Source organism: Amphibalanus amphitrite, unplaced genomic scaffold (genome assembly GCF_019059575.1).
Source record: "Amphibalanus amphitrite isolate SeventyFive unplaced genomic scaffold, NRLGWU_Aamphi_draft 000200F_arrow, whole genome shotgun sequence".
NCBI classification, from domain to species: Eukaryota; Metazoa; Arthropoda; class Thecostraca; order Balanomorpha; family Balanidae; genus Amphibalanus; species Amphibalanus amphitrite.
The window spans coordinates 228,835-249,397 of record NW_024881695.1 but is presented as its reverse complement, the minus strand read 5'-3'; the positions used below and the strand labels follow the sequence as shown (position 1 = coordinate 249,397).

The 20,563-nt window shown below is 47.2% G+C and overlaps 1 protein-coding gene across 1 annotated transcript in view; it reads left to right on the top strand.

Annotated features, from left to right (window-relative positions):
• Positions 1 to 727: 727 nt before the first annotated feature.
• The window catches only part of LOC122384829 (bcl-2-related ovarian killer protein homolog B-like), a 67,355-nt gene continuing 47,519 nt past the window's right edge, over positions 728 to 20,563 (top strand). The window contains exon 1 of the mRNA XM_043372603.1: positions 728 to 1,551. Coding sequence (XP_043228538.1) covers positions 885 to 1,551 — 667 coding nt within the window. The 5' untranslated portion in view covers positions 728 to 884. The remainder of the gene's footprint in view (positions 1,552 to 20,563) is intronic.

Genomic DNA, 20,563 nt, shown 5'->3' with positions numbered 1-20,563 from the left:
GGGGGGGGGCACTGCCGACTTTTGGTCCCATTCTTTCCATGCAACGCCCATAGGGCTTATGTTAAAATGTCAAAATCAAAGGGGGGTGGGTACGGTGCCCCGGTGCCCCCTCCCCCGTTCCGCCGCCTATGCCAGTGTCTTAGCTGCACTGTCAGGGAGTGGGAGTGAGGGACGTACTTAATATAATTTTGTGTAGGTATCTACTTCTGAAGGTAGTCAGCATCCCAGCATTAATTGGCCGGACGTCTCCTCAGCAGGACGATCACTCCTCAGTAAATAATTCTGCAATGAGTTTTGTTCATTTCGACGTTCACGTTCACTTGACACCAGCCCCTCCTTCTGCACATGAATTAGACAGACTGGGCAATTGTGCTTTAAGTGACAAAGTTATCTGGTGCTGATGATTGCTGATTGCGGTATGCATTAATATTTTCATCTACCAGCCAATGATGGAAAGGAAACAACTTGCAACAATTTTCAACATTGGACGAATAAGAATGCAAGACAAGGCACCGCTGGGCGTTGGCTACCAGTCGGTCAGGATTCCAGAAAGCTGCGTGCACTGCAGCATCCGCCCGCCCCTGGCACTGGACAGTGGTCAGTGCAGCAGTGAGCACTGGACGCCGCCGGCGACAGCAGTGGGCGGCGACGGCGGCGGCGGCGGCGGCGGCGGCGGCGCGAGCGACCCACGAGCGTCCAGCGCTAGTCGGCGCCGGTCCGCGGTCGGTAGCGGCAGCGCGGAGCGAGAGCGATCGGTGACCGCCGAGCGGGGCAGACGGAGCACGGCGCGTGCGTCTGTGTGAGCGGGGGAGGGAGAGCTTTGTGAGCGTGAGTGAGAAGAGGGTAGTGGTGCTGAACTGCGTGCAGTGGTTGCGTTCGCAGCCATGTCCCGCACGGCGGCGCCGCCGCTGGACAAGACAGACAGCTTTGAGAAACTGGACAAATTCACCTCACTGGAGGTCAGCTTTCCACAGAGGCAGCTACTACGCCACAGCCGCAAGAGCAGCTTCCCCGCCGCCTTCCACTCATCCGCGCAGGAGGTTCGCCCGCGGCGCAAGTCGAGCCACGTCGTTCCCTCCAGCGACCGAGTGGCAGTCCCTCGCTCCCGCAAGTTCAGCAATGTCAGTGACGTGGTGGCTCGCAAACTAAGCACGACAATCGGCTGGCGCACCCACAACATCCAGGAGATCGTGCACCAGTCCAAGAGCCTGGGCTCTCAGTACGTGCGGGCGCGTCTGAAGCGGAGCGGCGTGTTCCACAGGAAGCTGGGCCTGCAGCGGCTGAGCTCGCTGGCCAGTCTGCACGGCGGCGCCGAGATCTGTGACGTGTTCAGAGAGATGGTGCTGATCGGGGTGGAGCTGGAGCGTATGCACCCGTCTGTGTACACGGCCATCTCGAGACAGGTGAACATGGCCATCACGTCGGACAAGACGGTGCGCGCCGTGGTGAACTCGGTGGCCGTGGATCTGTTCCGATCGGAGGTCACGTGGGGTCGCATCATAGCGCTCTACTCGGTGGCAGGAGGACTGGCCGTCGAGTGTGTCAAACTCGGTGAGTACTCCACGGACGGCTACCGGGGCTGCAGGGTCGGGAGGGCATTTCTATGTATTTTCAAATCAATAACGGCACGCGCCTAACACCTGCAGTTCTATAGCTGTCCCATCGTCCTATTCCGTGTTCTCGTGTTTGGAGAACTTGGTCCGTAAGTGTCATGTAAATGTTGACATTTTTCACGCGACCGAGGAGGATGTTTGGTCTGTTTTAACATAGGGTGTTGGACGTCATACTGGAATTGTCACGTTTAACAATGTCTCCAAGTTGTCTCAACAAACAGTTAGGGCTGCTCTTTCAGTTTACTTATAATTTTTGACTCATGAGAGTGCTTCCCTTTTACGTTTGAGAATTGACACCCTGTTCGGACGGAAAATGTCACCCCGGAGTTTCCTGTTATATTTTCATACCCCGGAGAATCCTGTTGACCGACATTGAAAAGCGCACGCCTAATAGATAAGAGAAATACGCGTTCTATAATACCTATAGCTTAGCATGTAATATTTTCATCATGCTTCGACACATCATGTACTGAGACAAGACCATATTTCTCTGACAGTCCGGACGTCAAAGCATTGATCGTTGATCTAATTATGCACGACTGTTAACGCATGCCATTAAAAATCTCATTAGACGGGCTATCGATTCGTTACGCTTCTATCCAATAACCTATGGGCTATGACGATGAGCAATTGAGCGTGGGTTCTTCAATCATGCTTGTGAGCCTTCAATATTAATAACCTACCGACTTGATCGTAATGAAATTTAGTCTGTGTAGGTATGCGCTACCGACAAATAGCCAATATGCTGAGGCTACATTCAGGTCATAGCTATGAAGAGAGCTAAGGTTAAACATCAGTACAACGATTCTGCGTAGGTACTCAATTAAAGTTCTAAGCAATCTGGCAATAAACGGGATCTGGGATGCCATGTAGAAGATGAAATTAGAAGATAACTTTAGGTCAGATTGTGGCGAAAACAAACTGCGCAAAAACATGTCCAGATAAAGGATGTCGGCTGCGAGGGAAGTTCACAGATTCTCTCTTCTGTACGGGCCTGAAATTCCACCATGAGCAGGACGATAATTCTGTTACTGCACGCGTGGCGCGTACCCCTCCATTGTTTCTCATTGGCCAGAATCACGCGGCTTGGTGGGGGTCGCACGAACATCGTCATTCCAAACGGGCTCTCAGACCAGGGCAGGGGAATACCCGCCCAGATCAGCCAGTCGCGTGGATTCCGGATTATCTGATCTTGTCAGGTAATGCAGAACACAGGCTCAAATTGTGATGCTGTTATACAGTTTTCGCTGGAACTAAATAAAAGGTCAACTTAGACTTCGACCATATCCCTTTCCGAAGGTATGTGAAAGGCCAGATAACTTTTATCTGCTATATGGTTGCTCATGCTTGGTAGTCTCAACAAGCCATTGAACGCCATGCGGCAAACACCGGTGACATTTTTATAGGAGAGTATCGCAGCTATCAGTGGCGTTCACATACCGTCAGGCGTAATTAATGCATTTTGTTTACCATGGTATCAGACCACTATGCAAACAGTCTGAGATCTGGCAGCGGCATTTTTTGGCGCTCTATCGGAGGTAAGTCGTTATATATGCCCAGCCTGTAGGTATCTAAAAATACGGTGTAGGTACATATATGAAAACACGGATCAGGAAAGATTAAGGTGCATTCGTCAACTGACCGTTTCCTTCGCACAGTATAGGTATTGCTGCCGCACGCTTCATTGGCGACGATATCCCTGATATCGTAGCACCATTGACCTCCAGAGCAACGCACAATCTCTCATGAAATGTTTCTGCATACGAGTATGCCAACTCTCATTTCATTGGAGGAATCATGAATATACGAGCAGTCTTTTGAGGCTGTCAATAACAATCTGAATATCTTCTTAAATAGCATGTCGCCATGCATTCTTGACTGTCACCTAGAACGATATATTGTCGTCTGATCTCTAGTATTTGTTTACCATTCTCCACAAATCGCCATGGCGTACGACTCAACATGCATTTGTTAGCCGCGTCAGTCTCTGGTAGGATCGGTTTATCAATTTCATACGGCACTCAGCATCCGATCAGCCGGACGTAAAAACGCTTCGTTGAAGTCAATGTTTTAGTCGATGCACTTTTTTGGTTTCAATCAGGCGGGTCACGATTGCTTCTTGTTATACCTTTCAAGACATTCATTCTCGGAAAGAGATTCTGTAAAAACGCGAACACTTGTCCAGTTGCTTAACGACTCGATCGACCATTTTTTAATAAACTTGGATGACTGCATAGAACACAAGCTTACATAATTGTCACTGAAGGTCATTATTTGTTTTTGCCGAAAGGCGATGATTTTTTCACACCTAACACACCTAAGTGTAAGACAGTTCTCATCATTTCCGATCAGACACTGGCGGAGACACTAACGGCTCACTACCGCGCCACATCCGCCACGATCAGCGCCGCGTGACAGTTGTGGCGCGCCGGTCCGGCGGCTGAGAGACGTATCTGGCGCGTCCCGTCGCTCGGGCCCCTCACTATCGCCAAGAGATCGGAACCCAGAGCGAGCTACAGTGACCCTGCTGAGAGCTGAGGTGCCGTGCTGTCGTATACACTGTCTCGCTGCTTAGCTTAGGAAATTCCGCTACAAGTTATATCAATGTCAGAAGCATGTATGCAAATGGGAGAAGTGTAAAAAATGACTCTTGACTATGGAGATTACATCCACCATATTTGGTAAACTGTCTTTTAACGCAATCAGAAGTCGAGCCTCGCGCACACAATCAAGCAAAATGTCTGAACATGAGCGCCAAATCGTTTCACCGCCGTTCTTTCGATTCATGACGGAAAACCTCATATCGGCGCGGCCATGGGGCAGTGATGGAGGAGTGCGCTCTCCTGCCTAACTCTCAGAACATGACGGAGCGGCCCCGGTCCAGCACGGCGCCGGGCGCAGATGGGGCTCCGATACAGTGTGAGGCCGGCCGCCAGGGAGGTCATTAGAGGCTGGCAGGTCACACGGTGTCGGAGATGGAGTAGCGGCGGCGAGATGACCTCAGAGACCGAGTACCCACAGCGGCGCGGGCCGGCAGGTGAGGTGATGGTTCGATGGACAAGATGGTAGGCTGGTGGTTCGCCAAAAGAGACGAAAAGTTAGGTGATTGTGAAGTCATAAACTGTCTCAAAATGAGTTCATTAATTACTGCTGACCACATTTGATATATGCGATGTCATTTTTCCGGTGATAGCACATGTAGAGACACTGCACTGCATTGTTTTGTTAGACAGGAGACACTGCAGTATGTATTTCCTCTCGGCCCAGTTTCACCAAGTGGGGTAATTTCGGCATGGGGTAGATTTTCATTCTGCCCCATGGGGTAAAATCCAGTTTCACCAGCTCAAACTACCCCCATGGGGTAGTTTCGGCATCTCTTGTGAATGTTTGCTAAGCAAGCAGCATCAGCAAAACAACGGAACGTTTTGATTGGTCGAGAATTTCATTTCACGACGGCGTGAAATGAAGAACACATTTGATTTGGCTTCTTGTATTTGTCTACCAATCACCTTGGTAACGATGGCACCATGGCACCTCAGTTTCCAAGATTCACAACTTTATTGAGAAAGGAATGCAATGCACAACCGCGAATCTTGATGGATGGATATGATGGATGATGGATGGATACAGAACAAAAGGCATGTTTTATTATCGAATAGTATCAAATGTTTCAAAATTAATTAGTGTTTTAGTAAATTAGATGTTCAGATGAGATGTTTTAGATTACATTAGATGTTGAATTAGATAAGTTGTCAAGTGTTTTATAATAAGAATATTTTAGTAAATTAGTGCATGTTTTAGTATCGATTGCTTGGTATTTTTGACGACTTTTAACTACAAATCTTTTGCACCAGATGCTTTTTATTTCTAATGTGCATTACAAAATACATACGGTACAGATGCACGGCACATTTAACGCAACTTTATTGAGATATGCACAACAGCGACAAAAATGAAAAATAGATATGGAAAGTATCGAATCCACTTGGCCTGATATTTTTAACAACTGCTTATTACGAATTACTTGCACCATATGCTTTTTATTTCTAATGAGAATTACCTAGGTATGCACGACACATCCTCTTGCTGATTTAGGTACGGCATTTTTATCTTGATTTCAGTTGTTAGCGTCTTGACAATGACATTTGTTGGATATTTGCACATTGACCGTAAGGCATATTATATGTAGGTAGTAGGTACCTCAAATGATAATTCGAATAGATCACACAAGTTGAAGTACTATGAATTATGATCATTTCAACAAGGCACAGCGTCAGCATGTAACCACCGTGAAGAATGTGCGTTTTTATTGTTTATATTTCAAGGCTTCCTCATCCGGTATTCAAGGTCACTGTTGAAGGAAACCCTTTAATAGCTAAAAAAAGTAAAATTCCCGGCGTTCAGCTATGGGCGACATCTATAATACTTGTTTTCGTCTTGCAGATCACAAGAATAGGTGGCGCAGGCTACATGCAGTAAAATACTTGGATGAAACTTGAAGTATGTTATGAATAATGCATACTCAAACTTGACAGGTGATTGGTCTTCAATAAATGATGTTCTGATTATTGTTTTACTGTCAATTCTTGCTCACAATTGGTATTATATTCACAAATTACCCCACGAATGTCTGCCGTAATTTCGGTCGGATATTTGGGGTAGAACCGACGACAGCCAGCTGATTGATTGGCTTGTTCAGTTGCTCACGGACCGTGAGCATCTGTTTGCATGGCAAATTTGGGGTAAAATAAGAACTGCCCCATGGGGTAGTTTGGAAGTGTCCAATCGGAACCTACCCCATTTGATGAAACTGGTTTGGGGTAGTTTCGCCGAAACTACCCCAAACAGAGCTTGGTGAAACTGGGCCCAGCAAAACACGGCCTCGGTAACGGTAAAGGACACAAGAACCCAGCTGTATCACTTCCCGTTTCAGTAGACTATTTCGGTGCATTCCAGCCCCGTTATTCATTGTCAGCTCACTGACGTGATAAAGCAAGCTCAGCCCAGTGTACCACAGCAGCAAGACTGAACAATGTTATCACCCTAGTCATATGATGATCAAACCTTAAACATAGTACCGGCATCTGTTATTGTCTGGAGTGCCGGCCGGCTATTGCCGGGGTCAGGCACTGCTTGTTTGTGTCACGGTGAAGTCTGACCCGTGCCACTCACTGAAACCCCGGACCCATATGGCCCGCTGCACCTGGTGCCGCTACAGGGCCAACGTCATTATTCGGCTGCTTGTGGGAAAGACGAACGACGATGGTTAAATGAATACTGAGCAGGTCTACCCGTAATGATGTGTCAGCTGTTCATGGACTGCTAATCAGCACCGGGGAATATGAAACTGGTATTTTGAGGATACAAGTTTGTCAGAGAAAGGCAGCCAACGCACTACTCGTATGCTAACAGCATCCCAGCGGTGAACTTCTTGTTATAACTTGGTAAGCCGATACAATTTTAAGACGATGTCACGGTGCAGTAGGTAAATGGTAAATTCATTATGCAATACAATGCAATATGCATGCTGCCTGTGCCATTGAAGCAGCGGTGCCTCGGTCCACTGTTTGAAGTGGTACGTCTCATTTCTCAAGGCTGTGCGGCGCGGTCTCACATTATTCGCACAATTACCCTTCGTTCACACGGGCGTATCCCACAAGAACCGCGCAATAATCGCTCACCGCCACTCGCCTCCGTCCAGCGCCCACAGTGGAAGTGTTTCCAGCTAAACAGTTGCTTTGGTTTCCGGAATGGATTCAGGCGCACATTGCACATGTGCAGCCAGCTGTACAGAGTGCATGACGCTGTGTAGATGGTTGCATTTTGTCACTTGGTTAAATATCTTGCGTAAATGATTGGCATTACGTGTACAACTTCACTCATTTGTGGCGATAATATTTCTAGTTGACTCATTTTGGAAAGCTTGAACTGAATTCCAAAGATTTAATCCATTTATATTTTACACATATACCTATCTTATGCACATCATGCACTCCGCGCAGCACGCCGCTGCGCGCTGCGCGTGCCTGCGTTCAGTGCACGGTTGGCTGTGCACTCGGCCGGTCTGGTGGACGGTGACCTGTGACCGGTGTCGTCTGTCTGTCCCGCGGTCACCGGCCACGTCTCAGTGCGGCACGCGCGTCCCAACAAAAACCCGCACATGCGACCGACGTCCGATCCGGTTTTCGTTCTGTGTTTTAGGACGCTGGTTGTGTGCGGTGCTGTGACTGTATCCAGGCGGCCACTTGATGACAGAGACAGCTATCACAGAAACAGTGGGGCGAAGGAATGCTTGTCCGCCATGAAATGTGGGGAAGGGGAGAGAGAAGTGAAGGAAGCTTGCTGGTGGAGTCCCTATTGAAACATACAGCCTTCTCTACAGCTGATATCTCCTTCTCTGTTCATCACAGTTCACTGCTCACTGCTTTTGAGCCCCTCTCCCCCTCTTTCTCTCTCTCTCTCTCTCTCTCTCTCTCTCTCTCTCTCTCTCTCTCTCTCTCTCTCTCTCTCTCTCTCTCTCTCTCTCTCTCTCTCTCTCTCTCTCTCTCTCTCCAATCGTCGCCTTGTGGAATCACCACTCAATACAACCGCGGTAGTCGGCGTGAGAACAGCTCTATTTAGCCAGCGCTGGAGCTGTATTGTCTCAGTCAGTCTGAAGTTCCGAGCCGTGACTGACAATCGTGACTGGTCTCCGCCACGGGACATTGTGTGCGAACGGTTCGGCCACGGACCGCAACATAGCTGTCACGGAACTGTCCCACGGACCGCATCATAGCTGTCACGGATCTATCCCACGGACGTACGGCTGTCACGAATCTGTCCCACGGACGTACGGCTGTCACGGAACTGTCCCACGGACGTACGGCTGTCACGGAACTGTCCCACGGCCGTACGGCTATCACGGAACTGTCCCACGGCCGTACGGCTATCACGGAACTGCCAAACTGTCACATACAGTGGCACTGCTCGAGGGTGACGGATCAGTCACTTTACCGGTATGCGACTGGTAGAGATGAATGGTGATATTTCATTTTGTATGGCTCCATGGACTCTGGATATGTCGAAAAATCCTCTCAAAAGACTCATATTAATAAATAAGCGCGGTATGTCCATAAGTGCATGGGTGTTTTAAACAAGGCAATGTGCGTTATACGAGTATGCCATGTTCCAGCTCACTCAAAGCGAAACCCACAACGCCAAGTGTTCCACCAATGCACGAAGCAGGCAGAAATGATTGGTCTCTTTGGGCTCCATCACGGTCCTCGCATTACAATCAGAGCTACAGGTCATATTTGTCGAGTCACCGTGAGCTCGGGTGAGTAGGATGTCACGAAGTGACAGACTCACGAAGGAATGCCCACGAACCGACTGAAAGAGGGCCGCCTGGCCGGCACAGTCATCTGATCTCACCGACACGGATCTTTGCAGGGGACGGATACAGGACCGGGTAGGTAATACAGGTGTTAATATGTACAATGTAAATCATAAATTGTACAATTTCGAGCTTATGACCAAAAACAGATGAGTGACAGCTGTGGTTATGTGCCTAACGCTTCCCATTGACATGCTATGCTCGGCCTTCGTCCATGTTCAACCATAGTCTATAGTCTACAGTGAGCAGGAGGATTGAAATATCGGTTCACAAACCGATAACAGTTGGATGACAGTGACAAATTGACCAGAAATACCTGACGGCGCAAGAGGCGATTGATTATGACTCACAAGTATGGCGCGTCATTTATTACATTTGTGCTCCTTTCAGCGCATCTGCAGAGAAGCATGAGTTCAAATGGACTTGATTCTAGTAGGGTTTCTATAGTTTGACGTGACTTTATGTTACCGGATCCACCCGATGGTGCCAGCATTAACCGCTATCTCTGAGCTTCCTTAACAGCTTCAGTCATTACCCCCTTCACTCCATGGAAACTGCCCCAAATGGCTGGGTGTGGAGGTTTGGTGGAGCCATGCATACCAAAACCGTTGGCTGGAGGGATCCCGGACCAGGACCAACGACTGGTGCTACCACGAGCTCACCAGGACCAGTGGATAACAAACCATCGGTTCCAGGACCTGGGTCACCAGTCGACCGATACCAAGGCCGAGGGACCAGAGCCACGGTCTGTCGGTCCATTTCGAACACCGGTCGCTGCTAATGAGCCTGACGAGCTGCTGTGGCCGATCGGCCGGGCCCCGTGTGGTCCCGTCCGTCCCGTGACCGTGCCCAGCAGCGGCCCGTCAGCGGCGCCGGCAGGGGGCCCTGCTGATGGCGACGTCAATAAATATCAGCAGCCCACCGGCCCTCTCACTGATATCACGGCCACTCTCCGGGGCTGCCCGACCAGCAGCAGGCAGAGGGCTGACTGGAAGCGGTGAAATCTATGTCTGTAATGGAATGGCTTCTGGGAAGAATGAGTGATAAAGACGTGGTGCTGAACAGGTTTCGTGTCTGGAGATAATATTCATCACAGGCAGCCCTCACTTCGTTTCTAGTTCGGTGGGCAGTAACCACGCCACGGAAGCTAGCTTGGAATGAGCAGCAGGCTGGTCGTCATGCGTCGAAACCGTTACGGCTGAGGCCCTGTCGCGTTACTTCTGGGTTAATCCCCGTGTGTCACGCTGCTGTACTCGTAGATCATCCGTTTCTCTCCGTCCATGATACGCACGCGTCTGTAAGTACAGCGGCACGCACTGATGACTGGTCAGGACACAGTTGTCATTGTTCTGATTAATGAAGTCGGCAGCTTGAAGTCAACATAATTATACACCATTGGAAATGGCCGGTGGTTTGGTAATGTCTGTAATGTCATAATGCGTGGGACTTGGTCCGTAGGATTGTGCACCGGTGGTCAACTTTGTGGCCAACGCGATATTAGCGATGAAGCTGTGAGACGACACTGCTGCATAAGTATGTATATTCTTGGTAAGTGTCATACTATGGATCATAGATAACATGAATTCATGTTATCTATGTATGGATACATACCATTGGTTGTATAGAAAGTCAAAAGAGCCATTAAGCTATGACATCTTTTCTAGAGATGTCAGTCGGATACCAACTTTTTGGTATACCGATATTAAACCGATACCAACTTGGTATTTGGTATTTAAATCCTAGTGTGTTTGGTATTTTATTGGTATCATGAACCCTCACTAGTGTATAAGAGGCTGACAAATTGGTAAAAAGTTGGTATTTCCCTCATGTTTCCAAGTTGGTTTGGTCTCGGTATTTCCCCATGGTTTTGGTTGGTATTTAGTTTGGTATCGGTATTCCGATTTTCCGTAATTGACATCACTAATCTTTTTTGTTGGTCAATTTGGGTGTTGTTTCAGGTCTTTTATTTTTCATTCTGACTCAGATGTAGATCCTTTGAAAATTAGCATTAGGATTGCGACAACGTCGCATGTGTGTGCTCAATGTATAATTGATAAAAAGTTATAAATTATGTCAGTTTAAATAAAGTTCTCAAAGAAGCGCGGCTCTTTTATAAAGGAGTTCAGTTGCCTGTCGTGCAAAGTTCCCTTACTTGGACTACAAACGTGTTAATTCTCATCAGCTATAAATCTGATTTTATCTATAACAGCACATTAATTACGCCAAATAATTGATTGAAGTGTTTATCATTTGGCCCGTCCAGCCTGTCATTTGCCAAGATATTTGTCATTCGCATACCCGATGATTACACGTGCACCAGACAGATGTTTATAATTAGAGGCGTACTTGTGTATAGATATCACGTAACTGCTGGCATAAAGGCACCGTTTAAACCCCTTATTCGTTACCAAAATAAATCAACAGAATGAAATCACATACCAGCTGGCGACTGCTACCCGCCAAATGCAGCAAGGCTATAGAGAGACCGTCGACATTTGACCGGTGCCGCTTGACATTTGAGGGACCAAAATTTCCATGAACCATATGGAAATACGTGCTGAAGCAGCTATAGCACAGCCTTACATTCCTTATTTTAAGTTTTCAGCACAGGCCATTCATCACGAACTCCTGTCGTATCGACAGATCCAGAACGTCAAAGATACAGCTCAAACCGAGGCCACTAAATCATGCACAACGAGTCCGGCAATCGACTGTGGCCGCATTCTCCGCGCAGTCACGGACTCCTGACAAGATATATATGCAAATCCGCCTGGCCGGCCCTCAGTGCAGCTATCTCTATCTGTCCGATACAGCCCCTAGATTAGACTCTGCGGGGGCGCTGACACGTGTCAGTGGGGGCCGGGGGAGGGGGTAGGGGGCTCAGTAGCCAATCCCTGCTCCACAGCCCCGCATCGTGACGCGGCGGCTCGTTAGCGCTGTGTGACGTCACCGCGGGTTAATCGGTGACGTCACCTGAGGCTAATCACGGGTCACGGCTGATTATATTCTGCCTTATCACCGCCACGGGCTGGTCTCGTGGCGATCCACCCGGGCTGCTTCCGTCAGAGAGGAATGGTGTGGATGGGAGGGGCCGGCGGCACCTATATAATCGAAACATCTTTCGATCGTGCTCACGTAAACCTCGCGGATGCATCGGTCAGAACAGGATGGCTGTCATTAACCGGGAGTTATGTTAGCCCGATATGCATGCTTACGGCTCATATATGTTAGCCGAATGCTATACCTGTATCCTCCTGGCTGATGTATGGAGCTGGAGTGTTTCAGCACTAGCATTAGGCGCACGGTACATAGAATACTAGGTAACACCGGTTTGTCCGCTCAACACAGGGCCAATGGTCACCACTTTCTTCAGCTGACGTCTGTGACCTTGAGCTGACCTAGGGTTCTAAGCAGCTGACAATTTAGGCCATTTGGAACTCACTTGACAGCTGAAGAGCGTGATTTAAAATATGAATATTTGTCAGACACTGACAAAAGATATAATTCACCAGTCATTTTTGAAGCACATTCTGTCATAAATTAGCTGACTGCCTCTGGTCTTTCACACGGCAGAAAATGCAAGTCAAAATTATGAAGTCTTGAAGTAAACCAAACGCCTTAGATAGGGTAACTGTGGGGAAAACGCACCCCTGGGTTAAACGCCTCCCCTAAAAAAAAATCGTATTTCTTATCGACGGATAGGTGTTTTATCCTGTCTGTCAGAACAGCCAGCTGCTTGTTTACGTAGGTCTCTATTTCCGGTTCTGCGTCTTGAGGAGCAGCGTGGGTAGGTGCTGATGTTGGTTTTGGGTGTGGTTTTTGTTGTTTTTACAGAAGATTCCTAATATTTTGATGCCCTCTTTACATCACAAAACTTGCTATTGTGCACATCACTCAAAACTGCGTTTTATTGTCTTTCTGTTGAATGTATTATGCTGCGGCGTTAGTAGCGCGTTTTTTGTCAATATTTTGTTGACCGGAAATGGAGTGGATGGGGCAAGACGCCTACTCGATGCATGGGGCAAGACGCCCACTGGCGGATCCAGGGGGGGGCCACCGGGGCCATGCCCCCCCCCAAAAGCCTGAAAGGGGGGGCCAACATATCTTTTGGCCCCCCCCAAAACGCTTGAAGAAAAATTAATGTGAGATGGTTGCGTAGTAGATACCTACTAGAATCAGCAGCGTGATTCAATAGCGTAGAGAAAGTCAGGGGTGCGGGAACTACTTTCAGACTGGGGGGGGGGGGCACACCATAATAGAGATCAACCTAGGGTCCCCCCAAATCTAGTTTTTCACCGGTTTTAGGCCACTTATTTTTCATCTCTTGGCTTTTTCAACAAAAAAGAAAACATTTGCAAAAAGGGCGGTATTCCGTCTGAAAGTTGTGGTGGCACCGCCCCCCACTGGTGGATTCAGGGAGGGGGCCACCGGGGCCATGGCCCCCCAAAAGCCTGAAAGGGGGGCAAACATATCTTTTGGCCCCCCTCTCAAAACGCTTGAAGAAAAATTAATGTGAGAAGGTTGCGTACTGCGTAGTAGATACCTAAAAGTTAGAATCACCGGCGTGATTCAATAGCGTAGAGAAACTCAGGGGTGCGGGAACTACTTTCAGACTGGGGGGGGGGGGCACACCATAACAGAGATCAACCTAGGGTCCCCCCGAATCTAGTTTTCTCACCGGTTTTGGGCCACTTATTTTTCATCCCTTGGCTTTTTTCAACAAAAAAAGAAAACATTTGCAAAAAATGGGGTATTCCGTCTGAAAGTTGTGGGGGCACCGCCCCCACGGCCCCATAGTTGGGGGATGGGCAAGCTGTCCCCACTGCCCCGGTTCCCGCGCCTATGGAGAAACTACCGGGTTTACTAGCTCCCTTCATAAAGTGTCGTCATGTCTCGTCGTCACCCGAGAAGGTCTTATTGCATACCTATCGATTGAACTGTCAAGTTAACAAACTTGCTCTGGCAGCCTGACCTGACATGACCCGGCAATTTTTCATTCACGGAATATGCGCAATAATTTTTTTTAGGAACGCTCACTGAGTTGGCGTTGAAAAGCTTGTTTTGTTTGGTAATTGTACAAGAAGCATATCAGGGACCTTTTTGTCCCTTCCCGTGAAACGGTAAAAGACTTATTTCGGTCAGAGCTCAGGCCAATCTCTAAGGGGTCAGTCGGGTCACTTATTTCTTAAAAGGGTCCTTACGGCATCCAAGGACCAATTCCGGCTTTTGAGTGCACCACATCAGCATTTGATGCTGCGACAGATGGTGAAATATGAATATATGTTACAGGCCGTATGAAAATTGTCCGTTTGCAAACGGCCTGGCCCAGTCAGGGCATATGAAACAGCCTGAAAACACCGGCCGTTTGCAAACCATGACCTGAAATATCAGACCGTTTGAAAACGGCCATAGTTAGTTTCGGCCTAGCGGATCCAGGGGGGCCACGGGGTCATGCCCCCAAGCCTGAAAGGGGGCAACATGTATTTTGGCCCCCAAAAACACTTAAGAAATATGAATGTGAGAAAGTACACTGAAAACAAGTTGAAAGAACGTAATGCAAAAGCATCTTAAAATATTCCACACTTAGGTTTTTTCGGTATTAGGGTAAACTGGCTTAGAGGCGAAGCAGAACGTCTGGTTCATGAAGAACACACACAGTGTTGTATGTACATAGACCGAAGACCCGTGCTGCTTCTTCGCGTGCAGTCTTAGCGGCCCCAGGGGGCTTCAACTCGACCAACACCGGTTCTTCTTCGTTCTCCCTAGTCACGTGATATTACGTCACACAAAGCGCGCGAAAGATAAACCCTTTGAAGGTTTTGCACGGACTAGCATCGGGTTTAAGAAGAAGGGGTTGTGGTTTAAACAGTGTAATGGCTTTCATCAAGACCACGCCCGCGTTACCACGTTCTAGCGTCCACCGGAAGCGATCGCCATTTTTCGATCGCGTTGGATCACGCTTTGTGCAGTGACGAGCGGCTGGTGCAAGATTGGGTGAATGGCAAGTAATCGAATATTGAAGAACTGAAATAAGGTTAATTTTTGGCTTGTCAAGTGTTGTGTATTATTTATATTACTTGTGATTGACAATGATAGCAATATCACAACGCTCTTGAAATGCATGGATGAATGCATTGGATGAAGAAAATTCACATGCAAGACCAATCAATGCAGTAAGTATTTATATGTTGTATAATTGCCCCATAGCTTAAATCATGCATGTGGTATTTAGACAAATCTTCCAAATGAAGATAAATCAGGAATAGAATCAGCTTGCCATTTTGGGATCAACTGATTTAGATATAAATTTGGCTGATTTTGATGAACACATGAATTCTTGCTGATTAGTACCTACAATATTTTATCTAGCTACACTTTATATGTTAAGTGCATTGACAGCATTATTTTATTTTTGGAGTAGGCTCATGGTGTCTGAAGTCAATCTAAGTTTCTTTACTCCCTGCCTGTTGAATAACGCATCTGCCCGACTCTTCATTCTAGGGGACGAGGCCATCTCCGCTCTGATTGAGGCCCCATGGAGTCTGAGGAGAGCGTCCTGGCGCGTGGAGACGTCGACATCGTCGAAAACGCTGGCTTGAAGCTGGTGGTGGAAGGAGAAACTGTATGTGATTTGGGAGAATGCGATATCGCCACCCGGCTGCTGACATGGGCGATAGCGCATACTGTGTTTGGGAAAACATCCACTTGCTAAAGCTAAAAATGTGTTCATATTTGTACCGTAGAAAGCAGCCCTGAGCGTGAAGGAATCAACCTGAATAATTAAACATGCCCGAAAGGCTCTGGAGTTCTTTGGCTTGGATGTGTAAGGCAAGTGACACAGCCGAGGGGAAAACGTTCTTGCAGGCTGATTGCGGGCTGATCGCAGGCTGAATGCGGGCTGGTTGCGGGCTGATCGCATGGGCTGGTTGCGGGCTGGTTGTTCCTGACTGGAGACTTGCAGGCTGATTGCTCAGAGTAAAGAGGAAGGTAATACATTTTAAGGCGTATCAAATACTGTGTTTGCGCAGCAGATGTGACGGCGCAGGTCGATAGCCATGCATGGGATGTTCAATGGACGAATGAACGGGGATTTTGCGGTATTGCAATAGAACTGAAAGGGTTCTACAACCGATATTCAGAACACAGGGTGGTTTCCCTATAAACCTCAGGGACTTCTTCACAGACCCTATGGGGTTCTTATCTAGGTGCTAGGAACGCTCTTATTATAAACCCTAAACCTCATAAGAGTCTTTGGAAGAATCGTGTGGATTCTTTTCATGAGAATGCAAAGCCGTCTACGTGAAGAACCATGGGGGTTCTGAAAAACGGTGGCATAACATTTTACCCCACAGGGGTCTAAATACCCCTGTACGTTCTCAACGTTCTTCCAAAGTGTTTTCAGTGTAGCGTAGTAGGTAGAAACTACCGTATCATTAAAAATATGTGAGCTTGAGTGTTGGTCTCGTCTTCACCCAAGAAGTTCTTATTGCATACTTTACCTCTCGATCGACGCGTGAAGTTATCGTGTAAGTTATCATGAATCCGATCGCGACGAAACTTTAGCACCCTCATGTTGACAAAGTCTGAAAATTTCATGACCCTGACCCAAGTGACCTTTGACCTGTGGCCTATTTCTCGAGACTATCCGTGCGTTCGGAGAGCATGGAATATTCACCGTCCCCTGGAATATTCCCCGTGCCGCGTTCGGAGGCGTATCTCTCTGAACGGCCAATCTCCGGGAATGTTCCGCGCGCATGGAGTATTCCACGGATTCCACGTGGAATGTGCCTCTCCGAACGCACCATATGTTTGGCCATGTTTGAGGCCATGTTTGGCCGGAATCGCGATTCCGCGTATGTCGGCTCACATTATCCGCTCGTTTACAGTCTTTTCGTGGTTTAAAACGCTCAAACATGTGAAATGATGTTGGTCCCAACCATTGTGGTAGGTGTCAATGTCACCTTAGGGTCAAGTCAGGTCATTGACCTTTGATGACCTCGGTGCACTTTTCCGAGTTTAACATGTTTCTAGGATAGTTTCGTTTAGCTGATTTTGAATTTAGCATTTAGCAACCATTTGAAAATTTACGAAGTAGTTTTGATGCCTTCGTATCATGTTACGTAGCTGCCAGTGGTAGTCGGACACCTGCTACACGGACGCCCATAAGTACTGGTTGACCTGGTTGACCTGACCTGGCCTGCCCCGACATGGCCTAAAGGCATGAAGACATCATCTATGATCCAAACTAACATGAAATTCGTGATACAAAAAATCTATTACAGCCTTACTTTAGGAGGTTCTGACAGGCCCTGATTTTCCCGTCTTTTGGGTCTGTGACCTGACCTGGGCGGTGTTTCACGGCACGCTGCCAGCGCTGTTGGCACTTTTGGTTTCCATGGAGACATCAACTAGCCTATACCTACAACACTACCGAAGGTTGACCTTAGCTCGCGGAATGCGCTGGCAGCGGCTGGCAGCGCGACCGTGAAACACCGTCCTGGAAGGTCAACCAATGACCAAGGACCTTAAAATCGGGTATCATCGGCTTCCTCTCGTCACTCACAGGCAACACACTCGTTTTTTCCGCGAGCTCTAGCTTGATCAGGGGCCGAACGGCAGAGAGGTTCAACCGACACCTCCCAGCCCGCGAAGGCTGCGCCAAGCACCGACCCGGAGCGGTGGTCGACAAAAGCAATTTGAAGTGTTTTCAAAGTAATATTAAGGCACGGGTTGAGTGGGCTACCATTTCTCTCTCTATTTTTTTTTTTTTAGTTTAAAAAATTACCGTTTCAGGGCTGTGACGAAAAATAAGTGGCCTAAATCCGATGAGAAAACAGGATTTGGGGGTACCCTAGGTTTGGCTCCTTGCACGAGTTGGCCCCCCCCAAAACGCAAGTCTGGATCCGCCAGTGAAGACGCCCCCAGGTTTCTGAAAGGGGGGCGTTTTGCACGGTGGTGAGAGTGCAGGGTAGCGCCCTGTAGGTCGGGGCCGAAAAGGCCTCTCCCTGTCCTTTTTTGCTGATATATCCTAAACGACTGCAGATATCGTCACAAAACTTTGGATGACTCCTCTGGGCATCCATTTTGCACATTGCAACAAAATTTTATTCCAAAGGCTATGATAGGTTGACCACAAATGACGTCAGAATGACGTCAAGTTCTGCCATGTTCATCATTTTCTGTTGATGGATGGGGTGGGGGCGCTTTGCACATGGGTGTGGGCGTATTACCCAGGGTATGGGGCAAAACGCCCTTTTGTAAGGGTATGCGAAAATCTTTTTGGGGGGTTAAATACCACACGCAGGTGTCTTTTCTTGGTCTCAAAACGTAGTAAAAAGAATGAGCTACATGATGGTGCCCAAAGGTTTAAGTAATCTGTGTTGGGTTGAGTGTCAGAAGGTTTCGCGCTTAAGGGGGGCGTTTTTGACCCATTCACCCTACACACGGTCGTTTCTCTCAGAGCATTACGGACACTGCGGGAAAATAAGAGAGAGTCGGACTCTACAAATGAATGAATTTGGCAGAAAAATAGCAGTATTTTTTGCTGTGGAAATGTTGACTTTGAAAACATTGGCCATCAACTTTAAAATTGCCCCGAAGTCTGAAAATGTGTGAATAGACAAAGTAAGCAATCTTGCTGTTTTTGCCCAAGCTTGTTCATTATTTAGAGAGATTTGATGCGAAAATGCACTGATAAATACTTTTGAAGGCGAGGTTTCGATCAGTGAATTAATTTTGATTTTTAAGACAACGCTAGTCCCACTTTTTCTTCCATAAAAATATTTTTGTCGATTTCTCAATAATTCTTTTATGCGTCATTGCTTTAAAAATAAAGAGAGTCGGACCGCAATTTTCTCAAAATGACTAAATACGCTCAATATCTACCTAAATCAATCAACAGATTGGCCGGACTTATTGGCTAAATATGTTTAAATTGCATTTTTCTTATCTTCTGCAGAATTTCCTGCAAAATTTTACTGTAGTGTGAGCTGCGTTTCCTGCAGATTCTATTCACAGACCAATGGGAGACCAGTATTTCCTCATCAACAGGTTTATTCGCCTTCAATTGGTCTAGCGGGTGTTTTTCGCATGCGCAGCTTATGTCACAGCTGCGTAAGAACACGTTCGCTTACAAATCATTCTAGGCATTTCTTTTAGGAACATCAACATCAAAGGCAAATCAAAGGGAGCAAAGTATGCTTCGTATGGATTGCCGGATCGGGATTATCGTCGCTAATAGTAATTATTTGTTTTCAGATTTTCATTCGGAGTGGTGTAATGCACGCACGGCTGTTGATTTTCATTTTAATTGCCTGAGCTGGTTCCTGAGCCGTCACAGATAGCAGGATGCCGTGTGAAGCATCTTGACCTGACAGGAAGGTGGGTACCCTGACCCCTAGCTTAATATTAATCTCAGATGAAGCCCGTATAAATGTCTAAAAGCTTCAGTTCAAAACTCACCTACATATGACCTAACATAACCTGAAATAACAAGACATGCTAGCAGTGTCCCAAAATTTGCCAGTTTGGGTGAGAGTGGGAAATGACATCCAAATCAAAATCAAAATAATTTTCCGCTCCCACCACCAACTTTCCAGAACAATTTTTCACTCCCTATTTTACAAATAAAGTGCATCTGTGGGTACCTTTTACCTCCCTCCATTTTCGATTCAATTATCTTTTAAAGCAACTCCCACATCCTTCAACATTCAGAAATACATGGTTGATCCCTGTTTTCCGCTCTCTTTTTTGTGCCTTTCTGACTGGCATTTTTCCACTCTCAGCCCTCTTTCTAGTGACGAATATTCCCCTCCGACACCCAAGCTGAAATATAATGCTAGCAGTGTCCCAAAATTTGTCCCAAAACTGTTTAACAAACAGTATGACCATTTTTGGGTTCATCATCTTCTTAACAAATACCCAACTTTCAACCTTTCAGCATACCTACATCCTACCAAACTAAACCCTACAACCTACAACCAACACAGCCTAGGTATCAACCTACTCGCTGTAAGTGCAAGGGTTAAAAGTGTTGACTTGATGCACATCATGCAATGTTTTTTCCATGGGCTTAGGAACCTCATGTTAAGTGGGGGGGGGGGGGGGGAGGCAGGGAACTTCAATGTCACTTTGTGTGAACCCCTTATGAAGAAATTTTTATCAGTTTTGTGCTCATCTCACCTTGCCAAACCATTTCCTGCGCTTAGTTCTGTATTTAAATAAAAATAAAGATCATACTTTATAAAATGGCTGAAAAGTGGGGGGCATGGCTCCCTCGGCCCCCCGATCCTACGCCTGTTTTTTTTTTCTTCATGATACAAATCATCCAGATTCATATGAGAAGGGTAGGTAGCTAGCTACAAAACCAATGCCTCAATCGTTTGTTGTTTTCTTACAAAAGTCCCTCCTCTGCCAATCTCACTAAACTATCTACTGTCACAAGGCAGTGTGTATCAATATTTATCAACTCTGTGCATACAATATATTTCCATTTGCCAATCACACATCGTTTTTTTTTTTACAGGTTTTCCGGTTATGACTGAGGCCGGCATCTTACCTGCTCTGGCTACGCCAATGC